General features: G+C 38.0%; 1 protein-coding gene across 2 annotated transcripts in view; it reads left to right on the top strand.

Annotated features, from left to right (window-relative positions):
- Positions 1-3788: 3788 nt before the first annotated feature.
- The window catches only part of LOC106074173 (uncharacterized), a 29827-nt gene continuing 8378 nt past the window's right edge, over positions 3789-25237 (top strand). Inside the window, exons 1-7 of one of the 2 annotated variants that reach the window (XM_056024951.1) lie at positions 3789-3992; positions 5948-6125; positions 8366-8615; positions 11927-12148; positions 12452-12637; positions 20707-20970; positions 23823-24137. In XM_056024951.1, coding sequence (XP_055880926.1) covers positions 3929-3992; positions 5948-6125; positions 8366-8615; positions 11927-12148; positions 12452-12637; positions 20707-20967 — 1161 coding nt within the window. In that variant the 5' untranslated portion in view covers positions 3789-3928 and the 3' untranslated portion in view covers positions 20968-20970; positions 23823-24137. Of the gene's footprint in view, positions 3993-5947; positions 6126-8365; positions 8616-11926; positions 12149-12451; positions 12638-20706; positions 20971-23822; positions 24138-25237 lie in introns of those variants that run through there. The other variant, XM_056024952.1, reaches the window with a different exon arrangement.

Here is a 25237-nt window from a genome sequence, read left to right on the forward strand (position 1 = left end):
AATGTAATTAGTTACCACCGTAACAAAATATTTAATCGATTGCCCTTTAAATTGGTAAGAGTGTCTGTATGTGCGTATCCGTGGATATACGTCTTGGGGTGTTTTTGTGAAGGGGGAGAAGAGGGTGCGTATTTGTATACACGCCATCAGCTGAAAAGAGCGCTTGTGGATGGCAAATATTTAAACACCTCGCCTCGACAGATTGGGAGAGCTTACTGATCGATAGGAAGAATACAGAAGTGGTGGGACTTCAAAGCAGGACAACTGCGGTGGGACTGAAAATAAAGAAACAACATAAGTGCAGATTAATGCCCTTGATGTGTGTTCTTCAACTACCGAGTTCTTTCTCTTGTCTCGCTATCCGTTCACTCACCCGACCCTGTTCAGAAATATTTAAAATCAGACAAGAGTTGATGCACTGATTTAGACCAGCACAAACATCCATGAAAGACCGTACACGCACAGTTCACTCTCAGGCACGAACACACTGATAAGTTCTTACGTTTTTCTTTTCATTTTGTGTACTTCTATCCCATAATTTCTGCTCCCCCACAGAGCAGGACAGAGCTTTGTTTACCAGAGACATAAACAGCGCGCCTTAACAAAGTTCACTTCAAACTGGTCCGATCGCCTTCTCTTGTTTAGCGGACGAACTTCTAAAGCTCAATTATTTCACCTTTCACGCGATACAGGTCTGAAGACATATCTAGCTTCCTCTTTATCTACCCAATCTTTTGTTCTGTTCCTCCCCCCATCTTTATCTCTCTTTGTCTCTCTTTCACCCTCTCCCCCCTGCTTTCACGTCGTTTGTGGTATACAGAGTGTATAGGGATCTAATATTTATATTGGTACACACTTTAGGAAGAACTGACAATATATTTGCACATACTCTACGGATCAGATCTCACATCTAAACAACTCTCAGGGCTGACTTAATCAAACTTCTATTTCTGTCGCCTTTGCTTTTACTGTACTAAGGGGACATCGAGAGAAGGGCACCAGGGTCCGGCTCATCACCTTCAGTTTGAGACAGTTTTCTTCTACTCTGAAAATACTTGTAGTGCATTTTGCTTTGTCTATAATGTAAGCACGGCTAGCGTGATACCTTTTTTTGTGAGCTGATGTTTTGTTGGTGAGATTATACCTCATAAGAAAACCAAGGGAATTAACCTAACCAATGTTAGTGGTTGTTAGATCTAGCTGAAGATGATGTTGATTCATCTATTGACTTGGAATGTTATCTGTGTGTTTCGTAAGTAGCCTACAACTCACCACAGAACAAATATTACACAACAAGATCACGTGGTCTGTTGAACACCAAGTTTTATTACAGAAATAAGGGGGGCACAGTGGACGTTGTCAGGTTCACTTCCAGCAGTCTCTTCGTCTCTCGTCCGTTAATTGTTCTCTATCTACTTCCGTTCTCACTTTTAAACGTACTGTCACGTCACAAAGGAAATACCCGATTCCTACGTGCCCTAATATTGAGTCATTACACCATTTGTTATGGAGTGACTGTAGATGTGTGTATTGATGGACGTAATCTGATGTAGCACATGTACTGTTTTGATGCTAAGATCTGCTATTGGATGGACCGGGTATAAAGGCTGATGAAGGGAGACACTGCCAACTAGAGAATGAGAAGAGTTGATTAGAGTACAAAGCTATTTCTCAAAACCCTTTAAAATTTTTAAAATTTAATTTCTGTTTTGTATTTTGTACACTGAAATTAAAAGACTTTAGATATTTCGAATAAAAAGAAAGCTTTACTCTTTTATTCAGATTTACGTGTAAATGAATCAAGTTAAACAAGAAGGTAAGATGAATTAGCTGTCTGGAGCTACACCACAACAGCCCCAAACATCAACATCATTTTTTGGGGGCATATGTCGTTTACATATGTCGACTTCTTTTCACTGCTAGCGTCCTTAGCAACAAGAGATCGGCTGAAAAAATCAAATTCTTGATAGAATATTTTTAAATGGCGCTGTCATGAACAAAAATGACCTCTTGAAAATCGACACCAACAGTTGGGAAAAAAGAAGCACTGGATAGAACAAGAAGAAAGGGTCATATACTGCAGATGGCCTACACACCAGAAGTAGAAAAACGGGTGAAAGGGCTACACCGTTTGCTGATTACAGATGCCTCTTTAGCCACATGAGAAATTACAAAGGGAAAAGATCGTCTTGCAACGACATGAAATGCCATAGGCAGAACTGGCACAGTTAGTGTTAAAGCTGGGTGTAACAGGGCTGATATACTGTTCTTATTATTAATCACACTTATTTTCAACCGTCACTCAATTCAGTGATTCACATTGAATAAATTCTTCACGAATCACTCAACTTAGATCTAATAGAACTGGAAAAATAACAACTCAACAAATTTCTCTTTATTTATGATAAAAAAAATTTAAGCAAATTTGAGAATCTTCGTAGAGGAACAGTGAAATACTAGACACTATTTTCTAAACATCCAATTAAAAGGCTCAAGTAAACTAGGACAACACAATGGTATTACTAATTTGTCGGAATTAAAAAGATAAAGCCCTTCGCTCTTGTATTGTAGACCAACATATTACGGTCCACATAAGATTGTTACAGTTGGCAGTATATGGCTCGTACAGCTAGATCATTAGTATAGTTTTGGAAACAGCCTAAAGTAGGCTCAGAGACTTTGTAAAGTTGTTTGTTTTTAAAAGTACATTTGGTCCTAGTCCAGAACTCCTGAAGGACGGCAGTGGATGAAAGTGTGCTAGGTTTGAACTTAGGATCATCCTGACGACAGTCTGCAGCGCATACCAGACGACCAGCGATCCATTCAAAAGCTTGTTATGTTTTGACTATTAAGACAGCCAGTGACACACCATTAGTAAAGGCATTCACGCACGGTTAAGTATGAGAAAAAAATGGACATGCAGGCATAATGGCGGCAAACTCTAAGGATAGCAGAAAAGAGAGAAATAGAGGAAACTGGTCAACAACAACATTGATGGCTCTGGTCTATAGAGAAATAGAAGAAATAGAGGAAACTGGTCAACAACAACATCGATGGCACTGGTCTATAGAGAAATAGAAGAAATAGAGGAAACTGGTCAACAACAACATCGATGGCACTGGTCTATAGAGAAATAGAAGAAATAGAGGAAACTGGTCAACAACAACATCGATGGCTCTGGTCTATAGAGAAATAGAAGAAATAGAGGAAACTGGTCAACAACAACATCGATGGCTCTGGTCTATAGAGAAATAGAAGAAATAGAGGAAACTGGTCAACAACAACATCGATGGCACTGGTCTATAGAGAAATAGAAGAAATAGAGGAAACTGGTCAACAACAACATCGATGGCACTGGTCTATAGAGAAATAGAAGAAATAGAGGAAACTGGTCAACAGAGCACTGGTAGGGCCACAGAGTTTACAAAAGACACCGAGAACTTGTATTATGTAAAATAATTTAAATTGCTAACATAAAACTCTGACCCTCATCAAAGCTGAAGCCAACTGATTAGATCTCTTACAGGTTGCCCCAAGATGGACATGGTCATTCTTGACGTTTGTCATTCCCATTTTCAGGGTTACCAAAGTCTTCACATCATATTAGTTTAAAAATATCAACTTTGGGAAAATAATGAGGGAGCGTGAAATTTAAAAGAAGAAATGTATTACTTAAAAACTTGAAACTCCAGAAGAACGCAGCATCATGGCAGCATCTCTAAAAACATTGACAAATCACGGGAGCTTACTCTCCGTACCTGAAATACTCCGGAAGTAATAATTCTGTGTACATGTCTAGTGACGTGAGCGCCAGGAATGGCAGAAGAACATGTCTCAGCAATGATGTCGTCTGCAATATAAAAACAAACAAACAAACTCCAGACACATCCTCTAAACTGTTTACTTGACCCGACCTAGATATTTTTCGATGGCAGCCAACACAAATGACACGTACGTGTACACAGGACTGCCTCAAAATTGGAAACAAACAGGTAGATCTACTACTATCTACATTAATGGGTGATTAATCTACAATCTAGAATAGATCTAACTAGACGGTCACTTACTATAGACACTATAGTATATTCTAGATCTATATAATAATTATTATTATCCACATTTCTAGATCTAGTTATCTACAACCAAATATATAGAAAAAATAAATGATATAGATGATTCCATTCTAAATTATATTCAATGATGGTACTTACCAAATAAGGGAAATGTGGATCTGTTCACTTCGAAGCTACTTCATTCGTTGTGTTCTAATTTCTTGGCTAAATAAAATACACATAGTGACTCCATGGTTCAGTAAGAGTCGGAGAGAGAGAGAGAGAATAACATTGAACTTATTGAACAGAAACTATAGAGCCACTGCTTTTCACTACTGGCAATTGTTAACCATTTTTGTTACCTTGGCTGCATCAACTCCAAATATATTCTGCTGGATAAAGACATCAACATCATTAGCCAAAGCAATTGGCACCATGCCCCGGCTGCAGAAAAGAGCGTGGGACAATACCTTGATGACTACCAATACCAAAGCTTTAGTCTGCCAGATCTGTGTCAGCCTACTCATGGTAGGAAAATAAGCTGAATGTCTTCCACCTCCGATGCCTAAGGCAGATTCTTAAAAAAGGTTTCAAAGTGGAAGTTCTTCCAAGAGCAGGGTGCCAGGATATCCGCGCTCTTATCAGCAGCAGACGCCTTGGCTGGCTTGGTCATGTGCACCGAATGCAACAAGGTCTACTTCCACAAGACATTCTGTATGGCAATCTAATAGAAGGCAGGAGAGCTGCTGGTCGCCCACTTTAAAGGATACTGATTTATGGAGAGAGAGAGAGAGCATAAAGGAAGGGTCCCGGCTTGCAGGAGTAGAAGGAAGGTTAGAAGTGTAACAATACCTGGTGATGGCCCTTGTGTTCCTCTCCAACTAACAGTTGCACAATTTTATTGTTGCCAGATAAAATTAAATGCCCTACAAAGGCAGGCGGTTACAACAAATACAAATACATACAAAAGTAAACAAGCAAAATATATATACAATAAAGATTTTAATAAGTGGAATAACTCCACATTGACAGATACATATCTCAATATGTATTAATTCCCTTTTTCAATATCAAACAAAATTAATTAGTTACCACTATTTAATTAATTATTTGGTTATTTTTTAAATTGATTCATGTGTTGTCTTCGACAATAAATAATTGTGTAAATTTTCAACTTGATCCGAGAATGTGAAGTGGGAGACATAACGTGTTCAAAATTTGTACCAGAGAGAAAGACAGAGGGAGTTGATAGAAGCTTTGTTAAACACACACACACAAAGAAATACAAATACGTTGATTCACTCAGCCTCCTCACTCTTTCTCATATCCTCTCTTTCTACCCTCTTTCTCTTTCTATCTGTGCCTTCCCTCTATTTCTTTATATATTTATATGGTTCTTTCGTTAAGTCTCTCTCTCTCTCTCTTTAATCGTCTTCTTCTCTCCTCCTTACACAATGCCACTCTCCAAAGTTCCTACAAGTTTTTAGTGCAAAGTAATACTTAGAAAACATTTCACGATACAACTGCAAATATCATGAAATGATTTTATGCTAGCGCCCAGTTACACTTGAAGCCAGCAACACAGCAACACATCAACACAGCAACACATCAACACAGCAACACAACAACACATCAACACATCAACACAACAACACATCAACACAACAACACAGCAACACATCAACACAGCAACACAACAACACATCAACACATCAACACAACAACACATCAACACAACAACACAGCAACACAACAACACATCAACACAGCAACACATCAACACATCACCACCGAGTAATACGTTCAATAAGTTGAAGTCCATGGAGATACTTGTTGGTAGACGGACACGGACATGAGTTCCTTGAAGAAACTATCCAGGTCTCATTACTCCACAGCGCGGCCCAGGGTGGGCATCAACGGATTTGGCCGCATTGGCCGGCTGACGTTGAGGGCTGCTCTGACCATGAATGTGGATGTTGTGGCCATCAATGATCCGTTCTTGACCACGGGTCATATGGCCTATATGTTTCAGTACGACTCCACGCATGGCAGATTTAACGGGACAGTCACCAGGTAGATTTATATTTGTATGTTCATTTTTTGTTCAAACTTTTTATTTGATGAAGTAGGCCTATAATTAATTTAATCATCCATCCGTCAATTAACATCCTCCATCCGTCAATCTAAACATTTATTTGTCAATTTATTCATTTATTAATTCATATTTCCTCCCCCCCCCCCATTTTTGCTTTTATCTTAAATTATTCATTTATCTGCCAATTTATTTATCCATCTTTGAATCTATTAATCCATGCATCCATATTTCTTTTGATTTATCATCCAATTATTCATACATCAATTTACTTTAAAAAATCATTTAAAACCTACCCATTTTTAGTTTAGTTATAATGACCTATTGATCCAAATATTACTACATCCAACTAACTACTCACACATGTATCCATCCATGTACTCAGCCCTTTATTCAGGCATTCATCTAGATTGATATTTATACATTACTCCATTCAAGCTTCATTATAAATCATTTTCACTTATTCAATCATTTTGCAACAAATTTTCATCCATTTCCTTTGAGTCTTATTAAACATTTATCCATGTATCAACCCCCCCCCCCGAAATGAAATACCCCCACCCCCGCAGGGGGGGGGGGCGGAATTAAGTAACTGATTTTTGCTTTCATTTTGTTTATTTTAGGTGAGATTTTAATACTAAATCATCACTTACCACAGCACAGCCGAGGCAGTTTTGAGTTGAAAACCCTCTACCAGGGGGTTTTGAGTTTAAATCCCCCTACCAGGGGGTTTTGAGATTTAAAAAACCCCTATCAGGGGGTTTTGAGATACAAATCCCTCTACCAAGGGGCTTTGAGTTTAAAACCCCCTACAGGGGGTTTTGAATTTTAAACCCCCCTACCAGAGGTTTTTGCAGTTAAATCCCCCTCTTCTATAAAACAAAAAAAAATGCAAACAACAATCCCCCAAATTCCAACACCACAGTTGAGGAAGATTTTGATTTTAAAACCCATCCAAAATTTACGATAAACTCCATCTTCAATATAAAAAAGCAAATTACACACTCAAAATTCTATGAGCGTAGCCAAAGGGGTTTGAGTTTAACCCCCCCCCCTTCCAGTTGGTGTTTGAAACTAAAAAAGTATCTCTTCGATATAAAAAAAAAAAGCAAATTACACACTATAAAATCTATGAGCGTAGCCAAAGGGGTTTTGAGTTTAAATCCCCCTCCTCTAGATGGCTTTTTCTTTAAAGTTTAAAACCCCTCCAGATGGTTTTGAGTTTTAAATTCCCCTACAGTGCGTTTAGAGTTGAACACCTCTCTCTTCAATATTATTTTAAAGCAAACTACAGTCACCAAATTCTATGATCGTAGCTAAATGGGGTTTTGAATTAAAAACAAAACAAACAAAAAAAACCCAGAGATTTTTTAGTTTAAAACCCCTCAACAGATGATTTGACGAAAAAACTTTCCTTTTCGATATAAAATCTAAAGCGAAATACAGGCATGTAATTCCAAGAACGTAGTCAAGAAAGGTTACAAATTTCTACCAGTGGCTTGGGCTCCATTAATTAAGTGTGAATAGTCTTCTGCCGAAATTGAAAATCATTAAATGTGTCTCAACAAAGATGGCTAAGACAGATTTTAGGAGTCAGTCATAGAGATCGGGTCTAAATCAAAGAAATCATATGCCGAACTGGGAGTCGAATCCTTAGTAAGGTTGTGACAGAGCGTCGCATGAGGTTTTGCGGGACATGTTTTCCGACAAAATGAATTACGCAAAATAAGAGTTGCGGAAACAGCTTGCCGGAAAATGCGCCGAACGGTGCGAGAGGGTCTAAGTCAGTAAGAATAGCACATTAGCTTTTTGAAATAAAACTTTTTAATAGCAAGATAATGCACTGTAGATACCTCAGAATATGCATTTTGTTGGCTTTCAATTCCAGAAATAGTGCTCGGCGGCGGGGCTTCGCCCCGCGCTGGGGGAGCGCTGCGAACTCCCCCAGACCCCTTGCTAGCAAGGGCGGGGAGTCTACAATAAACAATAAACGTCTTCCGAAAGGGTCAGAATGTAATAAAGATTAATTATGTACACACACACACACATATATATATATATATATATATAATTTTTTCCGCGGGGGCGGGGGGGAATCCCCCCCAAAACCCTCCCCGAAAAAAAGTCCTGGCTACGCCCATGCATGTATCCATTTCTTCTGTCCCATTAGACATTTATCCGTGTTTCGATGTATCCATGTCTTCACCCATCTCTCTGACAGCACCGCCAGTGAGCTGATTGTGAATCACTTAAAAATCAAAGTCTACAACAACAAAGTACCAGGGGAGATTCCTTGGCTCGATCACGAGTTAGATTTTGTGGTCGAGGCGACAGGAGCGTACACCACCATAGACAAGGCCGGAGAGCATCTGACTGCTGGCTCCAGAAAAGTTATAATCACCGCCCCTTCGTCTGACGCCCCAATGTTTGTCTGCGGGGTCAATCTGGACTTGTATCAACCGTATATGAACGTAAGTATGAGACTACTCAACCTCCGCGAGTAACAAATGGACAGATGGTGTTTAGGTCATCTGCTTCTATGACCGACAAGGGTGTCTGTCAGATGACCACTACAGCAACCAAGCGCAATTACTTTCCCCAACTAATTTCAGGTACCCTTCTGAGTTGGGTGTACGCAGGGGCGGACTGGGGGTCGAAATCGGTCCGGGCATTTCTATACGATCCGGTCCACAAATCATATGCCATTTAATGGGTTTGTAATTATATCTATCCTGAAACTCATTGTGTAAAGTTTGAAGATGTATCGAAAACTGGGTTTAGGTAATAAGATGTAAAGCCTGAATAATTTATGCCACGATTTTGAAATTATCTGACATTACTCAATGTATAAAAAGTATAATTCTTGGAATGAGAACTTTCTTAACGAAACAAAAAAGCATGCTACCATTTAGTCAATTTAGCCCTACATTAATATAGACATGTCCAAAGACTTGGGATGGTCTCCACTCAACCAACTGTTACATCGTTTAGGAATGTGTCCAAAGGAATTACTGGTCGAACGTCTTAGCCAACATCCATCAGATATCAAGTTGTCCAAGTGTCTAGTGTCGTCAGATGCTTTTCAGCCATTTCTATTCAACTTTTGAACATGTAATGACGTCCTTCACAAGCTACTTCTTATCTTATATAATATATAATATATATAATGCTGCCAAGTCAGTGGTTTTCTTGGCTGGCTCAGGCAACCCATTATATCATCTAATAGCACTAAGGAAGAAGGAGCACATATCACACAATTATCGCATCATTTGCAGACATATGGACTTCAGTGTACAAACTCCTTATTCTAACTTCACAAGATCATCTCAAGGTTTACTTTGTGACTGTAGTCAAACAAGTCAAAGTTTGACTAAAGGTTTACTTTGTGACTGTAGTCAAACAAGTCAAAGTTTGACTCAAGGTTTACTTTGTGGCTGTAGTCAAACAAGTCAAAGTTTGACTAAAGGTTTACTTTGTGACTGTAATCAAACAAGTCAAAGTTTGACTAAAGGTTTACTTTGTGACTGTAATCAAACAAGTCAAAGTTTGACTAAAGGTTTACTTTGTGACTGTAGTCAAACAAGTCAAAGTTTGACTAAAGGTGTACTTTGTGACTGTAGTCAAACAAGTCAAAGTTTGACTAAAGGTTTACTTTGTGGCTGTAATCAAACAAGTCAAAGTTTGACTAAAGGTTTACTTTGTGGCTGTAGTCAAACAAGTCAAAGTTTGACTCAAGGTTTACTTTGTGACTGTAGTCAAACAAGTCAAAGTTTGACTCAAGGTTTACTTTGTGGCTGTAGTCAAACAAGTCAAAGTTTGACTCAAGGTTTACTTTGTGACTGTAATCAAACAAGTCAAAGTTTGACTAAAGGTTTACTTTGTGACTGTAGTCAAACAAGTCAAAGTTTGACTAAAGGTTTACTTTGTGACTGTAATCAAACAAGTCAAAGTTTGACTCAAGGTTTACTTTGTGGCTGTAGTCAAACAAGTCAAAGTTTGACTCAAGGTTTACTTTGTGACTGTAGTCAAACAAGTCAAAGTTTGACTAAAGGTTTACTTTGTGACTGTAATCAAACAAGTCAAAGTTTGACTAAAGGTTTACTTTGTGGCTGTAGTCAAACAAGTCAAAGTTTGACTAAAGGTTTACTTTGTGACTGTAGTCAAACAAGTCAAAGTTTGACTCAAGGTTTACTTTGTGACTGTAATCAAACAAGTCAAAGTTTGACTAAAGGTTTACTTTGTGACTGTAATCAAACAAGTCAAAGTTTGACTCAAGGTTTACTTTGTGACTGTAGTCAAACAAGTCAAAGTTTGACTCAAGGTTTACTTTGTGGCTGTAGTCAAACAAGTCAAAGTTTGACTAAAGGTTTACTTTGTGGCTGTAATCAAACAAGTCAAAGTTTGACTAAAGGTTTACTTTGTGACTGTAGTCAAACAAGTCAAAGTTTGACTAAAGGTTTACTTTGTGACTGTAATCAAACAAGTCAAAGTTTGACTCAAGGTTTACTTTGTGACTGTAGTCAAACAAGTCAAAGTTTGACTCAAGGTTTACTTTGTGACTGTAGTCAAACAAGTCAAAGTTTGACTCAAGGTTTACTTTGTGACTGTAGTCAAACAAGTCAAAGTTTGACTCAAGGTTTACTTTGTGACTGTAGTCAAACAAGTCAAAGTTTGACTAAAGGTTTACTTTGTGACTGTAGTCAAACAAGTCAAAGTTTGACTAAAGGTTTACTTTGTGACTGTAGTCAAACAAGTCAAAGTTTGACTCAAGGTTTACTTTGTGACTGTAATCAAACAAGTCAAAGTTTGACTAAAGGTTTACTTTGTGACTGTAATCAAACAAGTCAAAGTTTGACTAAAGGTTTACTTTGTGACTGTAGTCAAACAAGTCAAAGTTTGACTAAAGGTTTAATTTGTGACTGTAATCAAACAAGTCAAAGTTTGACTAAAGGTTTACTTTGTGACTGTAATCAAACAAGTCAAAGTTTGACTAAAGGTTTACTTTGTGACTGTAGTCAAACAAGTCAAAGTTTGACTAAAGGTTTACTTTGTGACTGTAATCAAACAAGTCAAAGTTTGACTCAAGGTTTACTTTGTGACTGTAATCAAACAAGTCAAAGTTTGACTAAAGGTTTACTTTGTGACTGTAATCAAACAAGTCAAAGTTTGACTAAAGGTTTACTTTGTGACTGTAGTCAAACAAGTCAAAGTTTGACTAAAGGTTTACTTTGTGACTGTAATCAAACAAGTCAAAGTTTGACTAAAGGTTTACTTTGTGACTGTAGTCAAACAAGTCAAAGTTTGACTAAAGGTTTACTTTGTGACTGTAGTCAAACAAGTCAAAGTTTGACTCAAGGTGTACTTTGTGACTGTAGTCAAACAAGTCAAAGTTTGACTAAAGGTTTACTTTGTGACTGTAGTCAAACAAGTCAAAGTTTGACTCAAGGTTTACTTTGTGACTGTAATCAAACAAGTCAAAGTTTGACTAAAGGTTTACTTTGTGACTGTAGTCAAACAAGTCAAAGTTTGACTAAAGGTTTACTTTGTGACTGTAGTCAAACAAGTCAAAGTTTGACTAAAGGTTTACTTTGTGACTGTAATCAAACAAGTCAAAGTTTGACTTAAGGTTTACTTTGTGGCTGTAGTCAAACAAGTCAAAGTTTGACTAAAGGTTTACTTTGTGGCTGTAGTCAAACAAGTCAAAGTTTGACTCAAGGTGTACTTTGTGACTGTAGTCAAACAAGTCAAAGTTTGACTAAAGGTGTACTTTGTGGTCTTGCAGATTGTCAGCAATGGTTCCTGCACTACCAACTGTCTGGCGCCACTGGTCAAAGTCATCAATGAGAAATTCGGCTTACAAGAAGGCCTGATCACATCCGTCCACTCGTTGACCTCCTCTCAACTTGTGGTGGACGGGCCCAGCAACAAAGACTGGCGGGGAGGAAGAGGTGCCTTACAGAACATAATCCCAGCCACCACAGGGGCGGCCACTGCTGTTGAAAAGGTGGGTACTGAATAGTACGGAACACTTGATTTTCGACAAACCAATTTTTTTTTCTTACCCTTTTGTTCGTCTGCTTGGGTTTCCAAATGTTTCTTGAGCTTGTTTCATCTACTCACTTTCTGTCCTTCTAGTTGTTTAGTTTTTCAACAAAGTTAAAGTGTCTAGACACTTGTTTAGACGACGCATCAGTAACTTTATGGAATTGCCTTTGGTGCTAGATTCACTGTAAATGTGAATGCTGTCCACACTGAAAAGTAAGGAGAACTGGAAATTTATTTCTTAAACCATTTTTTTTCTGTGCAGGTCCTACCAGAGATGAGAGGCAAGCTGACGGGAATGGCCTTCAGAGTGCCCACACCTGACGTGTCCGTGGTCGACCTGACCTGTAAACTGATCATACCCGCAACTTACAAGGAAATTGTGGAGGCAGTACGAGAGGCTTCAATGAACGGCATGAAAGGAATCATTGGTTTTACAAATGAAATGTTGGTGAGTGGGTGGGAACAATGAATGTCTTTACTATTTGGGGATATAGGCTAGAACTAAGGGCGTCTTTACTATTTGGGGATATAGGCTAGAACTAAGGCCGTCTTTACTATTTGGGGATATAGGCTAGAACTAAGGGCGTCTTTACTATTTGGGGATATAGGCTAGAACTAAGGGCGTCTTTACTATTTGGGGATATAGGCTAGAACTAAGGGCGTCTTTACTATTTGGGGATATAGGCTAGAACTAAGGGCGTCTTTACTATTTGGGGATATAGGCTAGAACTAAGGGCGTCTTTACTATTTGGGGATATAGGCTAGAACTAAGGGCGTCTTTACTATTTGGGGATAGGCTAGAACTAAGGGCGTCTTTACTATTTGGGGATATAGGCTAGAACTAAGGCCGTCTTTACTATTTGGGGATATAGGCTAGAACTAAGGGCGTCTTTACTATTTGGGGATATAGGCTAGAACTAAGGGCGTCTTTACTATTTGGGGATATAGGCTAGAACTAAGGGCGTCTTTACTATTTGGGGATATAGGCTAGAACTAAGGGCGTCTTTACTATTTGGGGATATAGGCTAGAACTAAGGGCGTCTTTACTATTTGGGGATATAGGCTAGAACTAAGGGCGTCTTTACTATTTGGGGATATAGGCTAGAACTAAGGGCGTCTTTACTATTTGAGGATATAGGCTAGAACTAAGGGCGTCTTTACTATTTGGGGATATAGGCTAGAACTAAGGGCATCTTTACTATTTGGGGATATAGGCTAGAACTAAGGGCGTCTTTACTATTTGGGGATATAGGCTAGAACTAAGGGCGTCTTTACTATTTGGGGATATAGGCTAGAACTAAGGGCGTCTTTACTATTTGGGGATATAGGCTAGAACTAAGGGCGTCTTTACTATTTGGGGATATAGGCTAGAACTAAGGGCGTCTTTACTATTTGGGGATATAGGCTAGAACTAAGGGCGTCTTTACTATTTGGGGATATAGGCTAGAACTAAGGGCGTCTTTACTATTTGGGGATATAGGCTAGAACTAAGGGCGTCTTTACTATTTGGGGATATAAGCTAGAACTAAGGGCGTCTTTACTATTTGGGGATATAAGCTAGAACTAAGGGCGTCTTTACTATTTGGGGATATAGGCTAGAACTAAGGCCGTCTTTACTATTTGGGGATATAAGCTAGAACTAAGGGCGTCTTTACTATTTGGGGATATAGGCTAGAACTAAGGCCGTCTTTACTATTTGGGGATATAGGCTAGAACTAAGGCTGTCTTTACTATTTGGGGATATAGGCTAGAACTAAGGCCGTCTTTACTATTTGGGGATATAGGCTAGAACTAAGGGCGTCTTTACTATTTGGGGATATAGGCTAGAACTAAGGGCGTCTTTACTATTAGGGGTGTCACAACATTCGGATGGTGAGATGTCACGATGTGTTGTGATGCCGGGGATTTTATTTGAATTCAATAGTTGACAAAAAATGAAGATCTAGAATCACAATTGACAATTCTTTGATAAAACAAAACTCTGGAACTTTATTAAATACAACGTAAGTACAGTTTATGTACAAATTACAAATCAATGAGCATGGAACATATTACAAAGGCTTTTCAAACAGAGCTCTTAGAAACGTGACTAGCTGCAAGGACTTAATATTATCGACTGACCTTACTTTCTTACTACCGCCAATTCTCTGGCGCTAACTCTTTTCAAAAATGTCTTTGTTTAAATTCAAATCAACCAATAGATTTTAAACATACTAATTATGTCCCTTGGGTAAATCCTGACTTGAATGACAAGTGTCTAAATTTGAGGATTAAATCCCGAGACTCATGTCGAGGGCTTATATTACTTTCAAAAGTGAAATGTACAAACAATTCTATAATGTAATCTGTGACATATTACCCCCCTCTCCATTTAGCATTTGTATGGTAATAGAAATGCTCGTATGTATTAAAATTATTTAAATATACACAAAATACCATACATGAAATTATAGAAAAATGGTTGAGGTAACATATGACAAAATAAAGTCAACTTGGAGATAAAAAATGTAAATGCAGTGAATAAAATTATTGATGACTTTGAACACCTGTTTCACTATACAAGTGGTTATGAAAATGAGACAATGCTTGTCATGAACAATATCAAAAGTTGTACAAAGCATAAATCTTGAATTGAATAAGTTATGAAGCTTCATGATGAAATTAAAATATGACATTATAACTCATTTGTGAAAATGTGTACATGGAAAAATATATTGCATATGAAAAATTGACATAGAAAAATAATTGTGATAGTACATGACAATCTTCTGAGAAAATAATACTCAATGTGATATAAATCTCAACATGAAAAATTCCAATTGTCTGTCATGTATCTGTACTATCATAATAGGATATATGCAATAATAATATACCTGAAATAAAATGCTCATGATTTAAAAATTAAAATGTCTGATGCATGTCATATGCAAAGATGCTGAAATATAATTAAAAAGTATCTTGAATGAGTGACCTTCCTCAGTGGGTTGCTTGGTGCTAAAATAAATGTAACATCTGATATAGAATACCTGTGGAAAAATATGAGTAGACAAATTAATTGATTAAGTACAACTGAATACTGTTCTTCCTTGACGAGTATGAATGATAATGGATCAAGTGGCACTAAATATGCTATAGTACATATGTAGAGTAGAAATGTAAAGTTCGGAACCTTTCTGAATTGCCGACATGGATGTGCATTTTCTAAACTTGAAGAAAAGGTCTTTCAGTTTATGAAGCTGTTGTCTCCATGTCATAATGATCTCACAGATAATGTCTGATTGAACCGCGTTTGAGTTTGGTGAAAATAAGAACTGTCCGAAACCAAAACTCAATTTTCTGGTTGATGAACTTTGACGCTGTAGAACAATGGTAGCAGAATGCTTTGCATTAGAATGTTCAATAGAGCAATGACTGAACATGTCTGAGTTCAATCGGTCAATACAGCAATGTTGAAGAAGTTCATTTGTTCCTTTCTGAAGAAAAGTTGCCCCTTGAGTGGACGGAGGATGAAACTTGGTGTTGTCAATGTTATTGCTTTCTGAGTTTCTTTCAAATTGCAGTACTGGAAATGTCTCAGAAACACTGGTAAAGAAATCTGCATGGTCTGTAAACACTTTAGTGTCCTTCACTGTTTGTAGTGCTATGTCATTCAGAGTGATGACCTTGGGAATGTCAAATTGATTTGATGCCGGTAATGAAACATCTATCTCAGGAATGGGTGTTGATGATGTTTCTTCTTCTTCCTCAGGAATAGTTGCTAAGCTTGTAAAATGTTCAACTTCTGCTTTGATGTCTTCATTATCTGTTTCATGGTAATGTTCAAACATATGAACATGAAATACTTTGGTTGACTTGTTGACATTGATTTCATAAAGCAGGTTGGAAATCTTTCTGGTGATGGTAAATGGACCTTGCCATTTGTAAAACAGTTTGTTACTGAAATCTGGTAACAGTAAATTGACTTGATCTCCTTGAGCAAAATATCTTGATTTCATGTGTTCATGTAATATTCTTTGACTTCCAATGTTCTTGGTTGTAATGGCTTCTTTAGTTGACTCATATTCTTTCAAATGAGGAATACTTGTATGAGTGATAGAGTCAGATTGCATAAAAATTTCTTTGTTATCTGCCTCTGGTTCATGAGACTTGTCTTGATTGACTTCAGTTTGACCAGTTAGAGTTCTTGTATCATTGCTGGAGACTCTGGGCATGTCGTCTTGTTCTTCAAAGTTCAACAATGGACATTCGGGAATTGGAGGTGGACTTATGACCGGTAGGGATGGGCTTGATGTAACTGGGGGTGTCCATGTTGAATGTTCTTGATTATTGCTGGCTACTGGACTAGTAAATGGTTCTGTTGCATTCTGCATAACTTGAGTAACTGAGGTAGCTATGTGATTATTTTGGCTAACTTGTTCAGGTGCCAAATGTTCTTGCTGTCTGGACATGGATCTTGTCATTACTGCCAAACATTTTTGACCTTGCTCTATGGCATTTGTACATTCAGCAAGTTCTTGAGGAGTGCATTCTTTAACTCCTTCTATGTTTCCAATGATTAGGTCCACTGGTAGATTGGGTGTTACTAATGCTTCTGTTTGACCACTGAAGAATGGTGTAGTAACATAAATGATGGCCTCAGGTAACTTGCTGACAGTTCCGTTGAATGCAGTGACTTGGACGTGGTTGCCTGTGAAACGGTTTGCGTGTACGAAGCGTTCATGTACTAATGTGGACGTGCTTCCGGTGTCACGAAGAACTTCCACCTTCTTGTCTCCTACAAAGCCTGGATAAAATTTGAGACCATTGGATTTTGCAATGACTGTCATAGTTGAATGCTCATTGTAATAGCTTCTGTTATATGAGCTTCTGTTTGGCATATATTGTGGTCTGGAGTCCTGTGAATGACTTCTGTAGCGAGGTTTGTTGTTATCTGGTTTATTGTTTCCAGGTGCTTTGTTGAGATTGTATTGCTCTCTATTGCTGTATCTTTGAGTTGGTGATGTGGGTCTATCAAAATTTTGATTTTTGGAGACTGCCTGTTTTTTCCAACATTCATGAGTTTGGTGACCCTTTTTATGGCAATATGAACATTCTGTGGTTCTGCTGCGGCATTGAGACGTGAAATGCCCTAGTTTATGACATTTGTTGCATTTGACTTTGTCATCTGACTTATATCTTGCATTTTTGTCTTGAGCAAAGCAGACAAAATTTTCTTCAACAGATGGTTTGACTGACTTGTTTGGATAGGCTGCTCTATATTGTCTGATGATCTTGGTTAATGTCTGTATATCAGTAGGATTTCTCTCTATAATGTAGGATTGAATATCTTCTGAGTGAGCATGGGTGATGTTGTCGATAATAATATGTTGACGAAGAGCTTGGTAACTTTCTTCTATTTTGGCCATGGATACCCATCTATCAAACCACATTGACATATTAGCTACAAAAATTTGAGGATCATCATTTTGCTGTGGCCTTTCATTATAGAATTTCTTTCTATAGTTGGCTGAGGTTGCTCCGTATTGGCGCAGTAGAGCTTCCTTGATATCAGAGTAAGTGCTGCGTTCATTGATGGACAGTTGTGAGCAAATGTTGACAGCTTTGCCAGTCAAGAGGGTAAGGAGTGAGCTCGACCAATGTGCTTCAGGTAGACCGGATGTTGTAGCTATTTCTTCAAATCTTATGAGATACGAGTCCATATTGTCAATGTTTTCGTTGAAAGCCGATATTTTGTTCATTAATCTGTATTTGTCAAACATATTTGATTGACCTTGAATTGGAATGCTTTCTTTATTTTCTTTATTTTGTTTTTCGAATTCCATTTTTTCTTTTTCATGTTGCCTTTGTTTCTCGGCTTCTTGCCTTTGTTTCTCGGCGTCTTGCAATTTTTTTTCTTCTAATTGCATGCGTTTTTCAGATTCTTGCTCTTGATATTCTTTCTCTTCTTGTTTCTCTGCCCACTGGTCTGGCTTTGAAATTTGCTTTTCTTTGGCAAATTCTATTAATTCGAAGAATCGTTGTGTTCTAGAACTGGAAGCCATATTTAATTTCTTTGTTAGTTTCTTGTATTGGAGCAAAATGTTCAATATCTGGATTTTGGCTTTATCTCAGATATAATAATAATATAGATCTATTGAGCCGATGTACTTTTTACTGGTTTAACAGTTGGTTAAATCTGGTCTTCTGTTTACTTTGTGCTGCTCAAATGATTATTTACTGGTCTTCTTTATAATGCCAGTTATTTGATTTACTGGTCTTTTATATTGCCAGTTATTTGCTTTACTGGTCTTTTAATATTGCCAGTTATTTGCTTTACTGGTCTTTTAATAATGCCAGTTATTATGTATATTGGTCTTATTCCTTTTGCCAATTACATATAATAATAGTTTTCGTGAGTTAGACGTAACTCTAACGAAAATCTTTATAAAAGAATTATCGATAACCAACTGACCTGTTAAACACAGAAATTCTGTCCTCCGTTAAATAAGAATGAAGTTCCTTTGAAGAGTTTAGAAATTGGTCCCAGATCTAGATCTTGAATAAATTTCGTTAAAAGTTGTCCATGAACTTTTGTTAGTCGGAGAGTGCCAAATATGTCACAACATTCGGATGGTGAGATGTCACGATGTGTTGTGATGCCGGGGATTTTATTTGAATTCAATAGTTGACAAAAAATGAAGATCTAGAATCACAATTGACAATTCTTTGATAAAACAAAACTCTGGAACTTTATTAAATACAACGTAAGTACAGTTTATGTACAAATTACAAATCAATGAGCATGGAACATATTACAAAGGCTTTTCAAACAGAGCTCTTAGAAACGTGACTAGCTGCAAGGACTTAATATTATCGACTGACCTTACTTTCTTACTACCGCCAATTCTCTGGCGCTAACTCTTTTCAAAAATGTCTTTGTTTAAATTCAAATCAACCAATAGATTTTAAACATACTAATTATGTCCCTTGGGTAAATCCTGACTTGAATGACAAGTGTCTAAATTTGAGGATTAAATCCCGAGACTCATGTCGAGGGCTTATATTACTTTCAAAAGTGAAATGTACAAACAATTCTATAATGTAATCTGTGACAAGGGGATATAGGCTATAACTAAGGGCGACTTTACTATTTGGGGATATAGGCTAGAACTAAGGGCGTCTTTACTATTTGGGGATATAGGCTAGAACTAAGGCCGTCTTTACTATTTGGGGATATAGGCTAGAACTAAGGGCGTCTTTACTATTTGGGGATATAGGCTAGAACTAAGGCCGTCTTTACTATTTGGGGATATAGGCTAGAACTAAGGGCGACTTTACTATTTGGGGATATAGGCTAGAACTAAGGCCGTCTTTACTATTTGGGGATATAGGCTAGAACTAAGGGCGTCTTTACTATTTGGGGATATAGGCTAGAACTAAGGGCGACTTTACTATTTGGGGATATAGGCTAGAACTAAGGGCGTCTTTACTATTTGGGGATATAGGCTAGAACTAAGGGCGTCTTTACTATTTGGGGATATAGGCTAGAACTAAGGGCGTCTTTACTATTTGGGGATATAGGCTAGAACTAAGGGCGTCTTTACTATTTGGGGATATAGGCTAGAACTAAGGGCGTCTCTCCTATTAGCTACACATAGAAGTTAGCTAGAACAGTTTGGATCACAGGGCAGCACTTAACTAGTAACAAAATGTCTCGAGCCAAGATCAAAGTCTGTCTTCCATTAACATTGACTGACTCATATTGAGTCTTAAATGTATTTGTGTGTGTTTTATTTTAATGTATCTGGATAGTATAGTATCAAATGACGACTCATTTTCAAGGGAAGTTGATAACCGTGTGGTCAGGGCCAGTAGCGCTTTTGGACGCCTTCAGGCGAGAGTTTGGCGGAAAAAATTGCTCCGCCTGCCTACAAAATTCAAAGTCTACCAGGCGGTGGTTCTCTCAACTCTTCTATTTGGATCTGAGACATGGACACTATACAGAAAACAACTAAGACTACTTGAGAGCTTTCACCAGAGCTTGGCTTCCGAAATGAAAAATCTCGAGTTACAATCCCGTTGAAGTCTGGGATTTTTAAGGTCGGGATTTTTAGGGCAAGGCGCCCCTGATTGCACCCATTTCTACTCTTGACACTTAACATATTCTGGGGAAGTAAAGCGGTTGGTCGGTCATAAAAACGGATGAGCTTTACATCGTCTGCACCCTTTGTTTGCAAGGTCTGAAAGGGAGACCGTACAGGTAAACAGAAACAAAGAACATCCCTATAAAGATCAATTAGAGAAGACAACAGTGAATTGTGTTATTAAATGTCATCTCAGTCGCTGGTTCTTAACAAGAAAAAACAAATTCTGTAATCCTTCATGTGTTTGTAGTTTAGCGGGATCAAAAATAGATCTTACTATTTGTAATGTGTTCTGGCAGGTTTCAGTGTGTGTGTATCTCTTGTTAGGGAGCTCATAGAACACTTGATATTTTATTACTCAGGATTACTCACCCCAGCACGCACTCCTTTCCAGGTGTCCTCTGACTTCAAAGGCAGCACTTGCAGCTGCGTGTTCGACGCCCAGGCGGGGCTGGCCCTGAACGACTCGTTTGTCAAGCTGGTGGCCTGGTATGACAACGAGTTCGCTTACAGCTGCCGGGTGGTCTCCCTCATCAACTACATCTTCGCCGTGGACCTGTGCAGGAGCAAGAGGCGGAAGTCGGACTCGAAGATGCACCGGAGGAAAGGTGACGACGATGACAAGGACCACACATGCTGCGGTTGTCTTGGCTAGATAGTAAGTAGCCACTCTTGGACATGCTGCGGTTGTTGGGCTAGATAGTAAGTAGCCACTCTTGGACATGCTGCGGTTGTTGGGCTAGATAGTAAGTAGCCACTCTTGGACATGCTGCGGTTGTCTGGGCTAGATAGTAAGTAGCCACTCTTGGACATGCTGCGGTTGTCTTGGCTAGATAGTAAGTAGCCACTCTTGGACTGTTCCTTTCAAATAGATAGTGGCGACATCATCAGGAAATGGGAGAGAGCCAATACAAAAAAAAAAACAAAAACATTTTCCCCCACCAAACAAATGTTGCTTCAGTTGTGTTTACAACCTTCTTCCCTGCTCTCCAATATTTTTGTTATCCCCATTGCCCTGCCTACCTCTGATTTCCGGAATTGCGTTTTTTTGGGCTTTGAAATTCTTGCCTGAAAGGCAGGTTTGTTTACAACTTTGGGCTTTGGTCTAAACTTTAGAGAAACCAAATTTTAAAAAAATATTTTTTTTCAATGTTTTTTTTTTTTTTTTGGGGGGGGGGGGGGGGGGGTTGGGGGGGGTATTTGAAAAACATTTTTCCAGTTTCTTGAAAATGTTTTTGTGTCCGCGATTGAAGTTCTTAGCTAATTCCATTTGATTCTATTGAAGAAGAAAAGAGAAAGAACTTCATATCTGTGACTTATGAGTGTCTATGACAGGTATAACTATAAGTTATCTATGAGCAACATTGAGACAGGTATAACTATAAGTTATCTATGAGCAACATTGAGACAGGAATAACTATAAGTTATCTATGAGCAACATTGAGACAGGTATAAATAAGAAATAGGAGTTATCTAAGAGCAACATTGAGACAACTATAACTAAGAAATAGGAGTTATCTAAGAGCAACATTGAGACAGGTATAACTAAGAAATAGGAGTTATCTAAGAGCAACATTGAGACAGGTATAACTAAGAAATAGGAGTTATCTAAGAGCAACATTGAGACAGCTATAACTAAGAAATAGGAGTTATCTAAGAGCAACATTGAGACAGCTATAACTAAGAAATAGGAGTTATCTAAGAGCAACATTGAGACAGCTATAACTAAGAAATAGGAGTTATCTAAGAGCAACATTGAGACAGCTATAACTAAGAAATAGGAGTTATCTAAGAGCAACATTGAGACAGCTATAACTAAGAAATAGGAGTTATCTAAGAGCAACATTGAGACAGGTATAACTAAGAAATAGGAGTTATCTAAGAGCAACATTGAGACAGCTATAACTATAAGTTATCTATGAGCAACATTGAGACAGGTATAACTATAAGTTATCTATGAGCAACATTGAGACAGGTATAACTAAGAAATAGGAGTTATCTAAGAGCAACATTGAGACAGCTATAACTAAGAAATAGGAGTTATCTAAGAGCAACATTGAGACAGGTATAACTAAGAAATAGGAGTTATCTAAGAGCAACATTGAGACAGCTATAACTAAGAAATATAAGTTATCTATGAGCAACATTGAGACAGGTATAACTATAAGTTATCTAAGAGCAACATTGAGACAGGTATAACTAAGAAATAGGAGTTATCTAAGAGCAACATTGAGACAGCTATAACTAAGAAATAGGAGTTATCTAAGAGCAACATTGAGACAGGTATAACTAAGAAATAGGAGTTATCTAAGAGCAACATTGAGACAGCTATAACTAAGAAATAGGAGTTATCTATGAGCAACATTGAGACAGGTATAACTATAAGTTATCTAAGAGCAACATTGAGACAGGTATAACTAAGAAATAGGAGTTATCTAAGAGCAACATTGAGACAGCTATAACTAAGAAATAGGAGTTATCTAAGAGCAACATTGAGACAGGTATAACTAAGAAATAGGAGTTATCTATGAGCAACATTGAGACAGCTATTACTTAGAAATAGGAGTTATCTAAGAGCAACATTGAGACAGGTATAACTAAGAAATAGGAGTTATCTAAGAGCAACATTGAGTCAGCTATTACTTAGAAATAGGAGTTATCTAAGAGCAACATTGAGACAGGTATAACTAAGAAATAGGAGTTATCTATGAGCAACATTGAGACAGCTATTACTTAGAAATAGGAGTTATCTAAGAGCAACATTGAGACAGGTATAACTAAGAAATAGGAGTTATCTAAGAGCAACATTGAGACAGGTATAACTAAGAAATAGGAGTTATCTAAGAGCAACATTGAGACAGGTATAACTAAGAAATAGGAGTTATCTAAGAGCAACATTGAGTCAGCTATTACTTAGAAATAGGAGTTATCTAAGAGCAACACTGAGACAGCTATAACTAAGAAATAGGAGTTATCTAAGAGCAACATTGAGACAGGTATAACTAAGAAATAGGAGTTATCTATGAGCAGCACTGAGACAGGTATACTGCAATACATACCAGGTTTAAAGTGCATGTACATTTTTTAAAAAGTATTTCCTAGAACTTCAGCATCCTCCTAGAACTGGCAAGTCGCTTTGACGGAATGATTGATGTTATATTGGTTCACTTAATAGTACATCACTCCATAAGCTGCAAGCGTAGAACTCTAGTCCTACAGTCAGTTTATGAATGTGAAGCTAATGGCTTGTCGATATCAATGCAAAGAGGCTTTTAGCTAATAGAAAGATAAACTATTCGCGACATTATCTTGCCCGAATATAATCGACATTTTAGTGCGAAGGTATTTGTACATTTGTGTTTAGACATATAAAACTTGTTTTTGAACTTTGACCTCAAACGTCAATGAAGTGAAAACAATGTCACAATTGAAGAAATTGAGAGAGGCAAAACATTTTCTGGCTCCTTCGTTGCACAACTTTCAACCAACTTTGTTGCATTCTAATTTCAGCCAGTGTTTGGTGTGTAACTTAGCCAGTAGTGACCTACAGTCTGCAGTGACGTATCTCTTCATTCATGGTGGTCATTTGTTTTTTATACCATATAATGAGCTTTGAACACTTTAGACACCAGTACTTTTACCTTTGTTCAAAGACCTTTGTATGCTTCTAGTTTAGCTAGATATGTTTCTATAAATATAGTATCACTAGATAAGTTTCTATAAATATAGTATCACTTTATATATCTCTATAAAAAAAGTATCACTAATCACTATATATGTTTATAAAATGTTAAGAGTATAAACTTATAATGTAGTAAATCTTGAGATCTGACGTGTTTGGATTGTTTCTTGACATAGACACATAGTTTCAAAGAACTCTTCAATCAGTAGAGATGAAGTGAAAAAACGAAGATCAATTGGAAAAAAAAAAGGGGGGGGGGTGCGACAGATGGCGCTGGCGAACATTTCAAATTTAAACTGCCCCCTTCCCCGGGACCAACAGGTTAATGGAATTTTTATTTGCCGAAGCCAGAGGAGAGGACTGGAGTGTGACGTCAGATGGATTAGAGGTGCACTCTCCATGGCTAGTCGACCGAACGATTGTTCCTGGGACTGTAATCACAAGCGTTTTCTTCTCGCTCATAACAAGCTTCATCAACGCCTAACAAAAGAGCCAAGCTTTGAGGCAGTCTCATGAATCAAATCCCCGCCCCCCTGTGTCTTTCAGATCTCCGCAAGCGGGTGTCTGCGGGGGGGGGGGGGGGGGGGGGAGTGTTTTTTTTTTCTTTTTTTTTTCTTTGTACCTCTGAAGATGTTTGGGGGCGAAAAAAAAAAGGGGGGGGGTCTCGGGGATTGCGTTCGCAGACTTCAGGCTTTGTTCTATCGCCTGCATCAGTTATAATAATAAAAAAAATGGAAGGGTCAGAAAGCCGTTATTAAAAGGAAAAGGGGAGGAAATTGGCATCAGGAACTTTCTTCCTAGCAGACGATATGAAAACCTGATTTCGAGCATGTCAAATTGTTATTTGCTTTCACTGTTGACAGTTTCTTCTGGCATTAAAGATGACTGCGTGCAACTGATGCATTACAGCCCGTGTAGAGCTGGCACTGTCTTGAACCTGGTCTTAGTGGTGTCTGCGGAGTGATGGCTGAGTTAGGACATTATGTAGTGTGACACATGGTCATTAGGCTGCCACAACTAGATCTGTAACCAGGAAGTTAAATACAATTATAATACCGTGCGTTAATATTCTGAATTTAAGTGCCGCTCAATATTTGAAAGCACTGAATGTTTGTAACAGGTATAAGGTGAGAATTTTAAACGCAAATCTGTACACAGAAACAAGAACTACCACCGCGGCATGTGTGATGGTGTCACATCTAAGTGGATGGCCAACAATTTGATTGCCATTTTGTTTTCAGTA

Source organism: Biomphalaria glabrata, chromosome 3 (genome assembly GCF_947242115.1).
Source record: "Biomphalaria glabrata chromosome 3, xgBioGlab47.1, whole genome shotgun sequence".
Classification (NCBI taxonomy): domain Eukaryota; kingdom Metazoa; phylum Mollusca; class Gastropoda; family Planorbidae; genus Biomphalaria; species Biomphalaria glabrata.